Here is a 16,876-nt window from a genome sequence, read left to right on the forward strand (position 1 = left end):
CTTCTCACAGTGTAAACAAATATTCTGCAACATGGGAACTTCCAGGAAGGGGTGTGCCCTTCTTGGCAGCCCATTTTACCCAGAATACAGTCTGTTATAGATTTATAATATGCAAGAATATACACAGGAGTTAAGCGGTCCCCTAACATTGCGAAGTTCACTAGGGGAAAGGGTAACACACTCAGAGGTGTGCTCAGCTAGTCTCAGAGACACTGCTCGATCCAGTCACGTTACAATGAGGATAACCATCACAGATGTAGAATGGCTTTGTAATAATAAACTTGAAATGGTGGCCTACTTGTTATTTAGGACTGCCATTCAACACACTACAACGGAGTGGTTTGTAAAAATAGACATATTCTTCTCCACTATTCTGGAGGCTACAAGTTCAATATCAAGGTTGCGTCCTCCAGAGACAGAGGAAATGCGTGTTGTATGCCTCTCGCCTGGCTCCTTGCTGCTGCTGTCCCTTAGCATTGTCAGCTTATAAAAGCAGAGCTTCAGTCTCCACCTCCATTATCACGTAACATTTTCGTGTATCCTGTCTAAATTGCCTTCTCCTTGTTAAGGTCACTAGCCCAGCACAATTTCATGATTTGAGTATTAGCAAGCACCCTGCCAAAAGGATGCAGCAATCTGATGTTTATAATAAAAGGTATTGCTCTCTATGTATATTCTTTAAAAAAATGTCTCTGGGGTTGGGACTGGGGAGATAGCTCAGGGGTTAAGAGCATATACTGATCATGCAGAGGACCCAGGTTCAGATCCCAGCATCCATGTCAGGCAAATCACAACCTTCAGGAACTCCAGCTCTAGGAGATCCAAAGCCCTCTTCTGGCCTCCTCTGGCACTGCACTCATGTGCACAAAGCCACACTCACACATACATGTGTACACTTAATGGGAAAACTAAAATCTTTTTTAAAATTTGTAGGATTACTAATAAAATAATATGCCTGCTAATTGATAGCAGAAAATGATACCCCCTTGCCATTTGGATTTGTTTGGATTCCTGATCAGGTTGAAAGTGGCCTTTTTCACTGTCCATGAACAGGCCATGGTATCTGAGGTGTGCCTGGAGGTGTTCACACAGCATCTTCCTCTGCCTCCTCACCAGGTCCCCTGTTCCTTACAACTGAGAGAAGCTGCGTACTTAAACCCATCCTGCTTTTTTTTTTTTTTTTTTTTTTTTTTTTTTTTTTTTTTTTTTGGTTTTTCGAGACAGGGTTTCTCTGTGTAGCTTTGCACCTTTCCTGGAGCTCACTTGGTAGCCCAGGCTGGCCTCGAACTCACAGAGATCCGCCTGGCTCTGCCTCCCGAGTGCTGGGATTAAAGGCGTGCGCTACCAACGCCCGGCTCCATCCTGCTTTTTAAAGGCACCAGAACCAAGCACATTAGTACATGGGCCTGTGAGGAGTGGGACCAGTGGTTCTTTTGTCTGGTTGGTTGTTTTGGGTTTTGTTTTTCAAGACAGTGTTTCTCTTCATAGCTTTGGCTGTCCTGGGAGTCACTCTGCAAACCAGGCTGGCCTTGAACTCATGGAGATCTGTCTGTCTCTGCCTCCCAAGTGCTGGGACTAAAGGTGTGCGCCACCACCCAACTTGGGAGTGTGGCTTTCAAAGTGACACCATGTATTTGGGAGTTGGAGTCTGAGGGTAACAGAAACTGGGTGACTGACCCCAAGAATCTGCGGATGAAAATGCACTTACCCTGGGTGCTGAAGTCCTTGTGTTACTCATTCATTTACTTTCTATAAGTTACTTTTCCACACCTACAGAACCATATAAATTGATGGGTAGATGGACCCCCATGACTCATCTGCTCCAAATCCTTGATGAAACACATTGAAACCCAGAAAAAAGTAAATTTTATGGGGGGGGGTGTCAGGGGGCAAAGAACTTGCCTGAAATGCATGGGTTTAGCATTGCAATATATAACCCGATAAATACACACACACACACACACACACACACACACACACACACACACACACACCAAAATCACATAAGAACTGGAGAGATGGCTCAGCAGTTAGAAATGCATACTGCTGTTGCTAGGGAACTGAGTTCAGTTCCCGGCACCCATGTGGAGGGTAGAGGCGGTTCAATCATCCCCAACTCCAGCTCCAGGGAATTGATGCCCTCTTCAGGCCTCCAAGTACACTTGCACTCGAATGCACACACACATACACATACACCCACACATAATTAAAAATAAAAATAGGGAGATGGAGAGATGGCTCAGGGGTTAAAAACATTGACTGCTCTTCCAGAGGACCCAGACTCAATTCCCAGCACCCACATGACTGCTCACAACTGTCTGTAACTCCAGTTCCAGGGGATCTGACACCCTCACACAAGCATACATGCAGACAAAACACAAGCCAATGCCCATAAAATTAGATAAGTAAATAAATATCTTTTTATAAATAAAAATTAAGTTAGTAGGAAGGCTGAGGGCATGGCCTCAGTTTCTTGAGTGGTTACCTAGGTTAACACACACAAGGCCCTGGGTTCAATCCTTAGTCAGCCCTTTATAAAGCCAGCCGTGGTAATGAATGCCTCTCATCCCAGCACCCAGGAGGTAGGAGCAGGAGGTCCAGAAGCTCAAGGTCACCTTCAGCTACAATAGAGAGATCAAGGGTGGCTACATGAGACCATGTCTCCAAAATGAGGTGTGGCTGAAGCTGAGAGAGGGTGATGGGAAGTAGATAAGATTGAGACATTATGTTCATGAAATGCAAAACTCCTTCACATACCCAGGCACTGTAAGCGGTTAAGAACTCTCAGAAAGAAAAGAACCCGATAAATACATTCTCCCTAAAACATTCTGCTTTGTGGTATTTTTGTAGCACATTGCTGGCAGGTACCAGCCCTGTCTGGGATGAAATTCCACTCAGCTTCCTTCCCTCTCTGGACTTGAGTGGGAGTTTGCAGCCAACTTTTAAAATTTTAACGCTCTCTAGTGACAGCAGCTATCAGAAGCGCTAACCACTGTGCTCTGAAAATTGTCACCAGTGATTGGTGGTGAGGACAAGGGGCAGGTTTCAGCAGGTCCTCGCTGTTCCCTGTTTGGTAACAGTTCTCCTTCCCCACTTCCGGCCCTGCTGACCAAAGTAACCCCAGAAGCCAGATTCGCTACTAACCACTTCTCTGTGGCTGCCACCAACAGGCATCAGCAGCCCAGGAGCCCAGAATCTCTCCAGAGTCCCGCACCTTCCCCTGGCAGTCCTGGGGGGCTTCAAGCCTTGGCGCATCACCCCTGGAAGTTAACTCATACCCTCTGTATCTCATCAAGTCTCTGCTTTTCCAGAGCCTCGAACCCCTACCCTGAGACTAATTTTACCACAGATTCCTTATTCCGGGTTGCTGACAGTGGCTCTCCTCTGATTGAAACTTCACAGGAAGTAAGAGGCGGCAGGGCACCGTGGTAGAGTTGTAGGCCTGGTCACTGGGTCCCTTCCCAGGGCCATCTCTTACTCTCTTCCTTGTAGAAAGTTCCTGAAGGAATTACTTAGCGTCTAGGACCACGCGCTTTCATTTACCTTGTGTAAATCTTTGGCAGCCCACGCAGTGTTTCCCGTCTCCACTGATGGTTCAGTTCACTATCTTACCGCGTAAGCTCTAATGCATTCCTTGATTCTTCCGACGTCTCTATCAGGAGGGTCCGGTCAGGAAGTGGAACTCACGTAAATAGTAGAGACAGATAGTTAATGGAGGGAACTGCTTACTTTTGCTGGAAGGCTGAAAACTGAGGACCCTGAAGAAAGGATTACTAACTGCAGGAGCAGCCACCTTAGGGAGCTAAAGAAACTGGAATCAGTGTTCAGACCAGGGCGCTGGGAACGTCTGTTCTTGAATCCCTGAGGAAGGGGCTCAACTCTGAGTCCAGAACAACCCTGTGCTTGGTTGGTGCTCGGAGTGGCATTGCGTGCCCCACCCCGAGGTTGGGGGGAGGGTGTTCCTCTTGTGTCTATCTACTCTTGAACAGACCTTGCCCTGCCTGGAACCCCATTTCCTCTTCTCTGCCAGTGTCCTTGGTTGCCACTGATGTGTGCTCTGTGGCATTCGTGTGTGTGGCGCCCCCTTGTGGTGCCTTGGATAAGGCCGTGTAAAGCTGGCGGGGAAGGGCTGTGCTGTGTGACCTTGAACCCTGGCTGTCCTCACCCTCCTGATCCAAAAGACAAAGGGATGCTGTGGACTCGGTGGGTGTGGCTCCACACTGTAGACCCGGGGTGCAGGGCTGTTCCTGTGGGCTGCTCCTGAAGATCCGAGGGACTTCCGCTAGAGAGACTCAGCCGCCCCAGCTCGCCGCTAACTTTGGCACCACTTTGGACTCGAAGCTTCACCTTGGGACTTCTAGCGCCATGAAGCTCCTGCTGTTGACCTTGGCCGTACTGCTGCTCTTGTCCCAGCTCACTCCAGGTAATGTAGATCTCCTCAGAGAAGGGGCCAGAGAGGGAGACCCTGGCCTTGTCCGTGAACACCCCGGGGCAAGGAGGACCAGCTGCCTAGGGCTGCGGAGATGTCACGGACTTGCCAGGTGCCGGAACTTAAGTACCAACAACAACATCCTGAGTATCTCATTCATCACCCACTCCATGCTCAGCTCTACCAAGCTGGGCCAAGGGCCAGTGTGGGGGCAGAAGTAGCCAGAGAGGAGAAGGCAACAGCAGATCTCTTGCAAAATAGTCCCCAACATGTTCTAAGCTTAGGAAAAGCCACGGCCACCTTAATGGGAACGAGGATCTCAAGTCTGCAGCTCCCCTCTCTGTACTATACTTTGTGCTGGAGCTAGGATTATGGAGGCAAATGGTGTGGCCCTCGGACACAGTTAAATCGCATTATACCCAAAGCCGTGACAAAGGGAAGTCAGGAAACTGGGTACACATGAGCAGGGCCCAGCTAGCCTGAGGTGAGTAGAGTCCTGAGATGTGACTTGAAATTAGGCAGGGGAAGGAAGAGATGAAGACGGAAGGGTGCGGGATACGCATAAGTGAGCATCCTCAGCTGGGAGAGCGCATGCCACCTGTGGGACCTAGTCCAAAGCACAGGGGTGATCGATGGGAGCCACTGGTGAGGAAGCAGCCTGAAGTTGCCTGGGATGCCAGGTGAGGGCCATGGGAGAGCTTAGTTGGAGGTCACCCCTATCCTCCCTACCCCCCCCACCAGCTACCTGCCCCCTCCACTCACCTGGCAGAGCTTCTGTCCACCCCAGACTGTCGAACTTTCCCGAATCAGAACATACTATTTTTCTAAACAAGCTGACTTCAGTTCCCTCCTGAGACCCTGAAACACCCTCACCTAAGGGAGAAAAAAAAGCCAAGCACCCAAGTTGGCAAATGGCTCACCATGGTCTGACCACTGTTCAGAGGTTCCTTTGCTCCTTTCTCTAATGGCTGTGACTATGTCTGTGTGTCGTCGTCATAGCAGGTGTGCAAGCACTAACATCCGGGGCTGCTGCTCAGCTGATGCAGTGCTTGCCCAGCACACAGAAAGCCCTGGTTTGATTCCTGCACCAAACTGGTGTGTGGTGCAGAACTGTGATCTAGGACCTGGAGTTGATCTCATTGTCTAATTCATCTGAACGTCCATTTGGAAGCGGTGGGGACTTGCTTTCTCCTGGAGACCCAAAGAAGCTAAAGCAATATCCAAGCGTGGCGTGTAGAAGGTCTAGGCGGTGCGCCAGGAATGGCTGCTGTGCTCTGGGATGATAGTGTGGTAGGCACACCTCTAGGTGTTCAGCCCTCTTGCTGCTTCTCCACGGGCTTGCTCTTTACAACTCTTTCCACTCCTCACCTTTCCCTGTCTCACCACACAAGAGATGTGGGGGCTTCCTGGAAGGATGTTATGCACAGGAGAGAGGGGGATGTTAATGTTGTGCCCGACCGTAACCCCAGAGAGACCACAAGGACGAGCATGCAGAATGCAAAAGCAAGGTTTATCTGTTACAATCATGACAGGAACTCAACTCAAGCCATCTCAAGTGAGGCAGAGAAGTTACTCTTTCTTGGGAAGTTAGTTTTTATAGGCAAAACCATAACATTTCTTAGAGGGGAGGGGGTTAGTACGGTCATCCTTGATTGGTCCAGTTTTCCCTGGCTGGACTTTATCTATTTTAGCTTATCTGTTTGCCCTGTCAGGAGTTTTACAACTCCTCCTGGGTCTGTCATGTTATCTCCGGAGAGGGCATCTCGTGGTTAATTTTACCATCAGACTCTGCTCTTTTTTTGTTCTGGGCTAGCGCATCATTTCTGGGATTGAAACTGGCTGGGTCTATCTTATTGAGATATCTTTGTCTAAGCCCCTTTTTGAGACAATAGAGTGAGGTCTTGTGCTAGATCACGTCCCAAAACACTGGAGACTTTAGGTACAGAATGCAAAAGTAAGGTGTTTCTAAGTTTACAAGCCTCCAGGGAGGCTCTTCCAAATCTCTCACTCACAGCAGGGAAGTTGGAAGGAGTGCTCCCCTTTCTTTGTGAGGCTAGTTCTTAAAGGCACAGACCATATAATTTATTTTAACCCGCCTCCCTTTTTAGTCTTTTGGTCGAATATCCTGACTGTGTTTTCCAAAGTCCCTGTAGCAGATACAGCCACCTGGGGAAAAGGGGTCTAAGTTCTTATCCACACTTAGGAATCCTGGTTTAAGCTTCTCTTTGTCTGTAGGGGATAGAGTGGGGGGTCTTACTGAGGTATCACAGTTAAGCCACTTCTCTCCGCTGTTTCTCACCCCTACTGAGGGTCTGATGAGGTGGAAAAGCTAAGCTTTTCCCTAAAGACCTAGCAACTGCCAGAATCATCTGCGCTGCTTCCGAATCATCTTGGGTGTTCCCAGCAGTTCCTCTCTCCCTGCAGCGATACCTCTGCTCATCTCCACTCCCCAAATGTCCCTTACCCAGCAGGCCTCTGGCGGCAGAACAGTAGACAGTGTCCCTAGGTTGTCAATGAGCCTCATCAGGCCCACAGGGCTAGTGGGGTTTCTCAGGCAGCCTGATGCTGCTGCCGCGCCGCTGCTGGAAGGGAATTTAAACTCCTAAGTCACCAGGAAGTTATTAGAAGAGTTTCTCTTCCACTTCCTGTCGCGAGTTGTGCCGGTCGGAGACCTTGAGTGAAAGCCATCAATACTCCGGTCACACTCAGCCTTCATCTCCTTTAGCTCACAGAGAGGTGGCTTTGAGTAAACACACCAGGCTTTACCCAGTCCTGGACTTCCCTTGGTAAATTCTGGTTCTTGAAATTATGGTCTGGCTACGACCTGAAACAACTCTTACTCATTTAAGCTGACGATGTCATCCTAACTGTTGTTTATCAGTGCCTCAAGGGACAGAAATTCCACTCTGTTCCATTTTTTAACAGTCAAAGGGTCTCATGATGAAAGGAGGCTAAAATGTACATCACTTAAAAATGTTTAAAACAGAGTCAGTGAGATGACTCTGGGTCAAGGCACTTGCTGTCAAGACTGACAGCCTGAGCTTAAGTGCCAAGACCCTCCTGGTAGGAGAGGACCGGCTCCTGCAAGTTGTCCTTGGCATGTGTGAGCAATAAATACATGAATAAATGTGATTTTAAAATTTAGCTTAAGGGCTAGAGGGATGCTTCCATGGGTAGGACACTTCCTGTGCAAGCAAGATTACCTGAGTTTGAATTTCCAGTTCTCACATAAAGAATCGGACAGGGCTGCACATAACCCCAGTGTTAGGAAGTGGAGACAGACAGATCCAAGAACTCACTAGCCAGCCAGGCCAGCCAAATGGTGAATTTCCAACTCAGAGAGACCCCATCTCAATGTAACAAGGTGGAGAGTGATAGAGGAGAACACCCCATGTCCTTCTCTAGGCTCTGTGTTCAACACACACACACACACACACACACACACATCCTACACATACACACACATCCACACCCATACACACACACACATACACCCATACACACATACATACACACACACATACCCATATACACACACCCATACCCATACACACACCCATACCCACACACACACACACACACACACACACACACACTGGGTCATCTTAACATGCTTGAACTAAAGTTTGAGATCTCATGGCAACTCACAGCCTTCTGTAACTCCAGTTCCCAAGGATCAACATCTCTTCTGGCCTCTGTAGTCACTGTGCCCATGTGGTACTCAGACCTACATGCGGACAATAACACTCATACACATAAAATACAAATAAATCTTTAAAAACGAGATCTCATTTTTAATGAGATTTCCCTTATCTTTGTTGTAAAATAAGGCAGAATCATGGATACAGAAAACAAAAACACTGCTTAGCAAATGTTGCCAAGTACAGCCCTTGTAGTACCACACAGCTCAGTCAGCTGGGACCCAAACCCTTCCCCCACACTCCCACTTCCTTCCCTAAGCGTCCTCAGTTCATTTCTTCATGAAACACTCATTGCCAAGGTTACATCCCTAGACACCCTTTTGTTTGTTTGTTTATTTGTTTGTTTTGAGACTGGATCTCACTGTGTAGCCCTGCCTGACAGATATCCTATTTTTAAAATATACCTTTTAATACTTCTCTGACCTTCATCCTTCTGTCTTTACAAGTCCTCTTGAAATAACTGGTCACTGACAATGAGGATTTTCTAATTACACACATAGGGTAGAATTTACAGTATTCTTCTGATGTGTAGCCCCGCCTGGCCTGGAACTCACTCTGTAGACCAGGCTGCCCTCAAACTCGGAGAGATCTACCTGCCTCTGCCTCCTGAATGCTGCCACCACACCTGGCTACTCTTATTGAACTCAGTTGTCCCATCCTTGGTGAAGGGAGTTTTCTTGGTTCATGAGCTTTATTTAAATATCCTAGGAACTGTGGTAGTCTCCTTGTGTGACGTCCATCCGTCTTTATGAAGACTCCCCACACAGCCCTGCAATCCCACCACGCTAGACAGGTTATTCTGCTACAAAGGACACTCATACCCAAGGGTCTCTGGGGTCGGCAACAACTCACCCAACGAAGAACGTTCTCAACCTGTGGGCTGTGACTTCTTCAGGATCAGATATCAGATATTTACATTACAATTCATAGCAGTAGCAAAATTACAGCTATGAAGTAGCAATGAAATAATTTTATGGTTGGGGCATGACCACAACATGAGGAACTGTATTAAAGGGTCGCAGCATTTGGAAGGTCAAGAACCACCGACTCCAGAGGAAGAGAGGAAGGGTGGGGTTTAAACATACATTAACGATGCTTGGGAGGTCCCAAGCAAGGCTGGACCACAGGCAGTAGGTAAAGGGCTGACATCAGGCCCAGGCTGAGAACCAACTCAAGGCTGAATTTCTGAGGAAAGCACAAAATAAAGACGGAGAGGAAGCCAGGTATGGTGACACACACCTTATGGTCCCAGCACTTGGGAGAAGAAGCAGTTCAAGGTCAGCACCCACCCTCTCTCCACCCCTCCACCCCCCACCCCCGCAAACCCCCTGCCCCCCTGGCCAAAAAAAAAAAAAAAAACAAAAAGTGGGAAAAGAAGAGCAGGAGAGCACCAGTGAGAACTTTGTATAAAACTTCTCCTCGGCTCCTCGGCACCCAGTGGAGCTCAAAGCTGCTTTTCTGTACTGGGAAACCTGATTCCTTGGGCGAAGTATGGGATGTTCCATCCTTGGGGCCAGAATTTCAGATACAAAGTGTCAGTCACTGTCTTGATTTCTGAAAACCAGGTTTCTCAGCATTTTGACCCTTTGTTCATGAACAAAGGGGTCTGGTGAGTTCACACTCACGTGACAGGAGGTTGTAGACTGCTCTTGCCCAGTCCCTGCCATCTATCTTGAGTAGGCTCCAAGGTTGACAACAGACATCTGTATCTTCTTGGTCTGCCTTCGATGCTCACAGGCCAATTCACAGAGAGTACAGAAACCTTAAAACAGTGAGCATCCCAATTCCCCGCACCAGCCTTTACATCTACACAGGCTGTCAACCCATAATGCATTGCTTTCACGTCCCTTTAACTTACGGTCGTTGCCTTTGCTGCACTGGGAATTGTATCCTGGGTCTTATATGTACCCAACACTGCTGTCCCTCTGAACAGCGTCTCCAGCCCTTACCAATTACCTTTTTTCTTTTCATTAATTGTTTAAATTAGAGTATAAAATAATGGGTTTGTTCTGACATCTTCGCATGTGTGTATCATTGTACTTTGCCTGTACCCACCCACTTCCTGAGGTGATGTAGACAAGTGTCTACTCATTCCAAATAGAGCACTAGCAAGACACCAAAGTTATTCCACCGAAGCCTAGCTTGGGGGGACCAAGCAGTTTACTAGGCTTACATTATAGGAGCATGAGTGAGGGGTTACATACAGGAACATAGGTGACCCCCAAACAGGTGCCCTGCCGATGTCTCCTGCCAGCGTGGATAATGACGTTCCTGTAGCTGCACAGGTGGAGTCCCTGCCTCAGTTAGCCTTCCTGCTCAATACTCCAGTGGCTCCTGAGACAACATGCACCTGAGGCTGAATTCCTCACAGCTGGGAGAGTGCGCAGGAGGAAGGGAAAGGCTAGTGACCGCCCCAACCCCTCCCTCTATGAGGGACCTTCCATAGGCCCAGCCTGGAGGGTCTCCGGCAGGTAGTCATGGCTGCTCTGATTAGGATGGCAATGGTGGGCCTGGAGAGATAGCTCAGCCGTTAAGAGCACTTGCTGCTCTTCCAAAGGACCTGGGTTGGATTCCCAGCACCCACATGGTAGCTCTCAATCTTTTGTTACTCCAGTTCCTGGGAATCCTGTGTTCTCTTGGGTACTGCACACATGTGGTTCACATACATACATGCAGGCAAAACTCTCATACACATAGAATAAAAATAAATAAACTGTATATATGGTAATGGCATAGGTTCACAGTGACAACCGCTTACACACACCTGACTTCCAGTGGTCAGTTCCTGGGAAGGCCTGTACCTCGGTCTGTTTATGCTGCCTGGTAGATGGAATACTGTGATTGCTGGGCCCCGTCACACGCTGGTCCTTGCTGTGGGCCATGGGTCCATGATCTGAAAAAGAGATCCAGAAATACTTCCTGGAAAAAGAAAAAGTCAAACACCATCTACATAAGAGGAGAGTGGGCAGGGGGTGGGGGTGGGGGTTCAGGGTGTAGCTCTCTTCAGCGATGACACTACTAGAACAGTGAACCCCAAAGACTCTAATTTCCTCAGTCACCTCTGGGCTGAAGCCCACTGGAGCTTGCCTCCCCAGAAGAGATTCCGTGACACCACGCACTCACCCTTTCAGTTTTTTTTTCTTCATCCTTATTGATTGCCTCCCTGAAAGAGATCCCACACCATTCTGACTGCTTATCTCAGAACACATGGGGATGCCTAGGCAGCTGTTGAATCTTTTCTATGAAACTGTAACATCCACACAGGAAAGGGAGAAAGGAGGCGTCTTTGTTGACCCAGTTCAGTCAAACTATAAATAAATATATTTTCCTTAAGGAAGAAAATACAGTAATGGCTGCTATTCTCAGAGAACAGCATGCCACAGCACACACAGCCTCATACTCCCACACACCCCCCACCCTCTCTGGTCCCCACCGGCTCCTGCTGGTCTCCTTCCTACTCCCCAATAACCCCTTCCACTCCCATAGCTACGTGTGTATACCACGGCGGGTGTGGGCATCGGAGGATAACTTTTGGGAGTCATATCAGGAAACTGAGGTTTCTGGTTACTTGTGATTTTGTCAACTTGAGATTCTCCGGATGCCATTTTCTTCACACACACTTCTTGTCTCTCCCTCTCGTTCCTTTGGTTCTTCAACTGCTGACATGGTGATCTATTATCATTCCACAGTGGGCGAGGCTTTATTCTTTCTCTGTACTTCATTTTGAATAGTTTTTGTTTTGTGTCTCCAAGTTCACTTATCTTCTTAAAAAGGCTTTTTTAATTTTATGTATGTATTTATTTAGTCTCGTAAAGCCCAGGCGGCCTTGGAAGTCACTTTATAGCTGAGACTTCCAGTCTCCACCTCCCGGGGGCTGGAATGATACCTGTGTACTGCACCGGCTGACTGAGTTTCTGTATTTGTTTGAATCTTATGTGTATTTTACCTCCGTGCATGTCTGTGCACCATATGCGTACCTAGTGTTTGCAGAGACCTGAGGAGGTCATTGGATCCCCTGGAATTGAAGTTACAGTTGGTTGTGAGCTGCCATGTGGGTACTGGGAACTGAACCTGGGTCCTCTGACAGAGCAGGAAGTGCTCTTAACCTCTGAGCCATGCTCCTGGCCCCTAAACGCTGCAGGCTTTACAAAGTCTTTCTGCTCTGGCGGCGAGTGCACAGAACATTCCCAGTTCTGAGGACGGGTCTGCCTAGCTCTCTTCGGTGATTCTTTCCAAGGCTTCGGCTGTTTCCTCATCCATGTGTTCAGGTGAGCGTTCAAAGACAAGAGGGGCTCCTCTGGAGACCTGCCCAGTGTGGGCAGGTGTTGTTTTCTCTTTTCTCGTTCCTCTCAGCCCCATCTGAAGTTCTTAATGCTGATTAAATAGCTGCTGTTAGTTTTTAATTATTTTTTATTAATTTTTTAGCTGGCCTATGAAGTACCGGGTCTCACTGTGGCGCTTTCACGCATATGGATCATGTTTGTGTCTCTCCTCCCACTTTATGCCCTGTTTTCTCCTCCGCCCTCCGGCTGCTCCTCTTCCTCCCTACATAGTCCTCCCTTCCGCTTTTATGTCTATATATTCCATGACCCTCTTCTGTCCCCATTCCCATCTCTAGACATCTCTTTTCACGGTCCCCTTTCTGCCTTCACGGCATGTATATCTGCATGTGTACATTTAATACTTTCATGGCATATATCTGCATGTATATGTTTAATACTTTCATGGCATGCATCTCTGCATGTATACATTTAAGTCTGGATTCCATACATGAAAGAGGCAACGAGTCCATATAAGATAATAATCTCCAGCTCCATCCATTTTCCTGAATGTCATGACTTCATTCTTCTTACCGCTGACTATAATCTGCTGTGCCTATGGACCTTACTGGCTTTACTCATCTGTTGACGGACACCTAGGCTTGTTCCCTATCTTGGTGGTAGTGAATGGTGCAGCATGGACACAGATATGCAAGCATCTCTGATGACACAGTCTGCTGTAGAGGCCCCAAGCATATTCAGGAATGGCACATCTGGGTGCTATGGTCGTTCCAGTTTCAGCCCACTGAGAAGCCTCTTAACTGGTTTCCATAACGGCTGTACAGGTTTGCATTCCCACCAGCAGTGAACAGGGGGTCCTTATGCCTCACATCCTTGCCAGTGTTTCTTGCCGTTTCTTTTCATGTGACAGATGGGAATGTTGCTCCCCTTCTGTGCTCTAAGGGGACACCCAGAGAGGACAAGGCTAACCCTGAGGGTGTAGAAGCTGGGATGCTATGTCCTCTCTTCAAAGGCTTCCCTTTCCCCTTCCACGTCTGGAACTCATTCAGACTTGTCAAGAGGAAACCTGTGGTTCAAATAGAGCTTAAAGACTTCATGCATCCAAGGGACACAAGGCATCTATAACCCAAGCAGAAGTGCCACCTCATAGAGAAATGGGAAGGGGGCCTTTGCCTTGTCCAGGCAGCCAGCGCTGGCACCCCTGCACAGCCTCCGGATGGACATCATTCCTCTCGGTCCCCTTCTTCGAGACCAGCAGTTTGGTGCAGCCGCATCCTCCTGGGACGGCCAGAACTGTTGCCTCTCCTTTGGTGTGTTGTTTCTTTCTTGGTTTGGAGTTTTCTAGACAGAGTTTCAATTAACCCAGGCTTTAAAAGCAGATTTTCAAAGGTCCATCATTTGTCCTTTAGTCTAGATTCACAAAGAAAGGTAGAAAAAAAAAGGGGGGTCAGGAAAAATAACAGTAGTAGGAGGGCCCAAGGGGAGGCGGAGAGCCTCTCACAGCTGTGCCGGCTCCCCGGGCTGGGGCCACCCTCCTCTTAGGACGACACAACCTCTTTCTCTCTTCCTTGTACCAGGTGATGCTCAGAAATGCTGGAACCTCCACGGCAAGTGCCGCCACCGATGCTCCAGGAAGGAGAGTGTCTATGTCTACTGCACAAACGGGAAGATGTGCTGCGTGAAGCCCAAGTACCAGCCGAAGCCAAAGCCCTGGATAATTTAAGTGCCCCGGAAGCCTGAAGCCTGGAGGATGCAGCTGGCAGAGTTGTCCTAGGTTGAGCTCATGGATTCTGAGCTCAGTCAATAAATGCCCCTGGCTGACCCCTGTGTGGCCTGCTCATCTACACTAGCAATTTTCAGGTATGGGAAGTCAAAACTATAATAATCACCATCACAATAACAATGTGACATCCCTGTCTCTCCTGGGGGAACAGTGGGATTTTCTCAAGCCCAGGAGGCATAGGATGAAACAACTGTTGGGCAGCTAACAGAAATGTGCCTACGTACACTTGTGTTTCTAGAATTGTTTAGGTAGAAGGCTTAAGACATAATCATTTTCAGAGGTTGACTCAATCAGTTCCCAATAATCCCACTGCCCTCATACAAGTGATCTTATTTTAATTATCTTGATAATATTAACCTCTGTAATCTCAAAATCATTATTTTTAAATCCTGAGCCCTTCCTTGGATAAGACAGAAGTATACTCTATTGGCTTGATTTGCAGAAGTATATTTAATAAGCATATTCAACTGCCTAATAGAAGAAACTATGCCAGTCCCAAAGGGAGGATATGTCTATACAGTATTTTAAACGCTGTCTTAGTTAGGGTTCCTATTGCTGTGATGAAACACCATGACCAAAGAGCAAGCGGGGGAGGAAAGGGTTCATTCTGTTTATACTTCCACCTCACAGTTCATCATCAAAGGAAGTCAGGACAGGAGCTCAAGCAGGGAAGAAACCTGGAGGCAGGAACTGATGCAGAGGATGTAGAGGGGAGCTGCTTACTGGCTTGCTCAGCCTGCTTTCTTATAGAGCCCAAGACCACGGTCCAGGGATGGCACCACCAGTGATGGGCTGGGCCCTCCCCCACTGATCACTAATTGAGAAAATGCCTTACAGACAGATCTTATGGAGGCATTTTCTCAATTGAGGTTCCCTCCTTCCAGATGACTCTAGCTGTGTCAAGCTGACATAAAACTATGCAGCACACATGCCATTTATAACACATGCACAACCTAAAAATGATAAGATGTGGGGGTACAGCTCAGTGGAAGAGTGCTTGCCTAGCAAGAGGCCCTAGGTTCAATCCTCCGCACCACATAAAAAAAATTATGGGTGTGCATACATACATTTAAAAGACAGACACAAAGGGAAAAAAAAAACGTGATCTATAATAATAATATAAAAAACTAAACAGAAGTCGATTCCAGGCACACTTCCTAGAATTAGCAGACAACTTCAAAGGAACTATCATATTTAGGAAAGGAGAATAAAAGATTGATAAAATGGATGAAAGGATGGAGAATCTAAACGAATGCATCAAACCAGGCACAGGGTGTACATCTGTAATCTTAGCAGCTGGGAAGTGTCAGCAGGAGGCTCAGGAGTTCAAGGTCAGCTATGTTGTCGATGTAAGGCCAGCCTAGACTGTACAAGAACTTGGGAGGCTGTAGGGGTCGGGGAATCAAGAGTTTGGAACCAGTCTGAGACAAGCCTGGGCTACAGAATAAGACAATAATAATCATAATAATTAAAATAATCTAATACATTTTAAAGTGGCTACTCTTCTATTGCTACATTACAGACTTGACCTAAAACATAGTATCATAAAATAGCCACTGGGTGCTATTGCTCGTAGCTGAGCAGTTCTTCTGGCGTTCCCATGTGAGTCTCCCATGTGACTGCATTGCCTTCCTCTGCTTCTTCCACATGACTAGACCCCAAGAGACAGCATTTATCAGACTTCTGCTGCATTTGCTAAAGTCCTGTTGAATAGGGGGATTGCCATGTGTTGATACATCATCCTCAAATGGAAGCCCAAAGATAAATTAGACATTCTAAACCAGATCACAGTCTAAAGGCCTGCAGCAGACATGCTTAAGAGCACACTGGATGTGCAACAGAAGAATTAGTGACAGACCAATAGAAAATACACGAATTAGGCCAGAAAGAAGGGAGCGAAAGTAAGCACAATCAAGCAATTGTATATTTAAGCACAGCCCCGAAAGAAGAGATAATAGGGGAGAGAAAGATGTTCTGAAAAGAAAACTAAGAGAACGACGTCAACCTACTGATTGATCTAGAGTTCAGTGAACTGCAAAGTAGCAAGACAGTGAAAACCCAGCACAAGCTTGTCTTAGTGCAACACAACAGTGAAAAACCAACACAAGCTTGTCATAGTGAAACACAATGGTGAAAACCCAGCACAAACTTATCATAGTGAAACACAATGGTGAAAACCCAACACAAGCTTGTCATAGTGAACCCAATGGTGGAAACCCAGCACAAGCTTGTCATAGTGAAACCCAATGGTTAAAACCCAACACAAGCTTGTCACAGTGAAACACAATGGTGGAAACCCAACACAAGCTTGTCATAGTGAAACCCAATGGTGGAAACCCAACACAAGCTTGTCATAGTGAAACCCAATGAAGTGAAAACCAACACAAGCTTGTCATAAAAAGTGAAAACACAATAGGTTAAAACCCAACACAAGCTTGTCACAGTGAAACACAATGGTGGAAACCCAACACAAGCTTGTCATAGTGAAACCCAATGGTGGAAACCCAACACAAGCTTGTCATAGTGAAACCCAATGGTGAAAACCCAACACAAGCTTGTCACAGTGAAACACAATGGTGGAAACCCAGCACAAGCTTGTCATAGTGAAACACAATGGTGGAAACCCAGCACAAGCTTGTCATAGTGAAACACAAGCTTCAGTCTGTCTCAAACCACCAGGTGG

General features: G+C 47.3%; 1 protein-coding gene across 1 annotated transcript; it reads left to right on the forward strand.

The window, feature by feature from the left end:
- Nucleotides 1-4,036: 4,036 nt before the first annotated feature.
- On the forward strand, nucleotides 4,037-14,231 carry Defb123 (defensin beta 123). The gene is made up of 2 exons (XM_028887516.2): nucleotides 4,037-4,423; nucleotides 13,988-14,231. The coding sequence occupies exons 1-2, from the start codon at nucleotides 4,366-4,368 to the stop codon at nucleotides 14,131-14,133; spliced, it is 204 nt and encodes a 67-aa protein (XP_028743349.1). The 5' UTR covers nucleotides 4,037-4,365; the 3' UTR covers nucleotides 14,134-14,231.
- The last annotated feature ends 2,645 nt before the right edge of the window (nucleotides 14,232-16,876 follow it).

The sequence above is a fragment of the Peromyscus leucopus genome, chromosome 4 (genome assembly GCF_004664715.2).
Source record: "Peromyscus leucopus breed LL Stock chromosome 4, UCI_PerLeu_2.1, whole genome shotgun sequence".
NCBI classification, from domain to species: Eukaryota; Metazoa; Chordata; class Mammalia; order Rodentia; family Cricetidae; genus Peromyscus; species Peromyscus leucopus.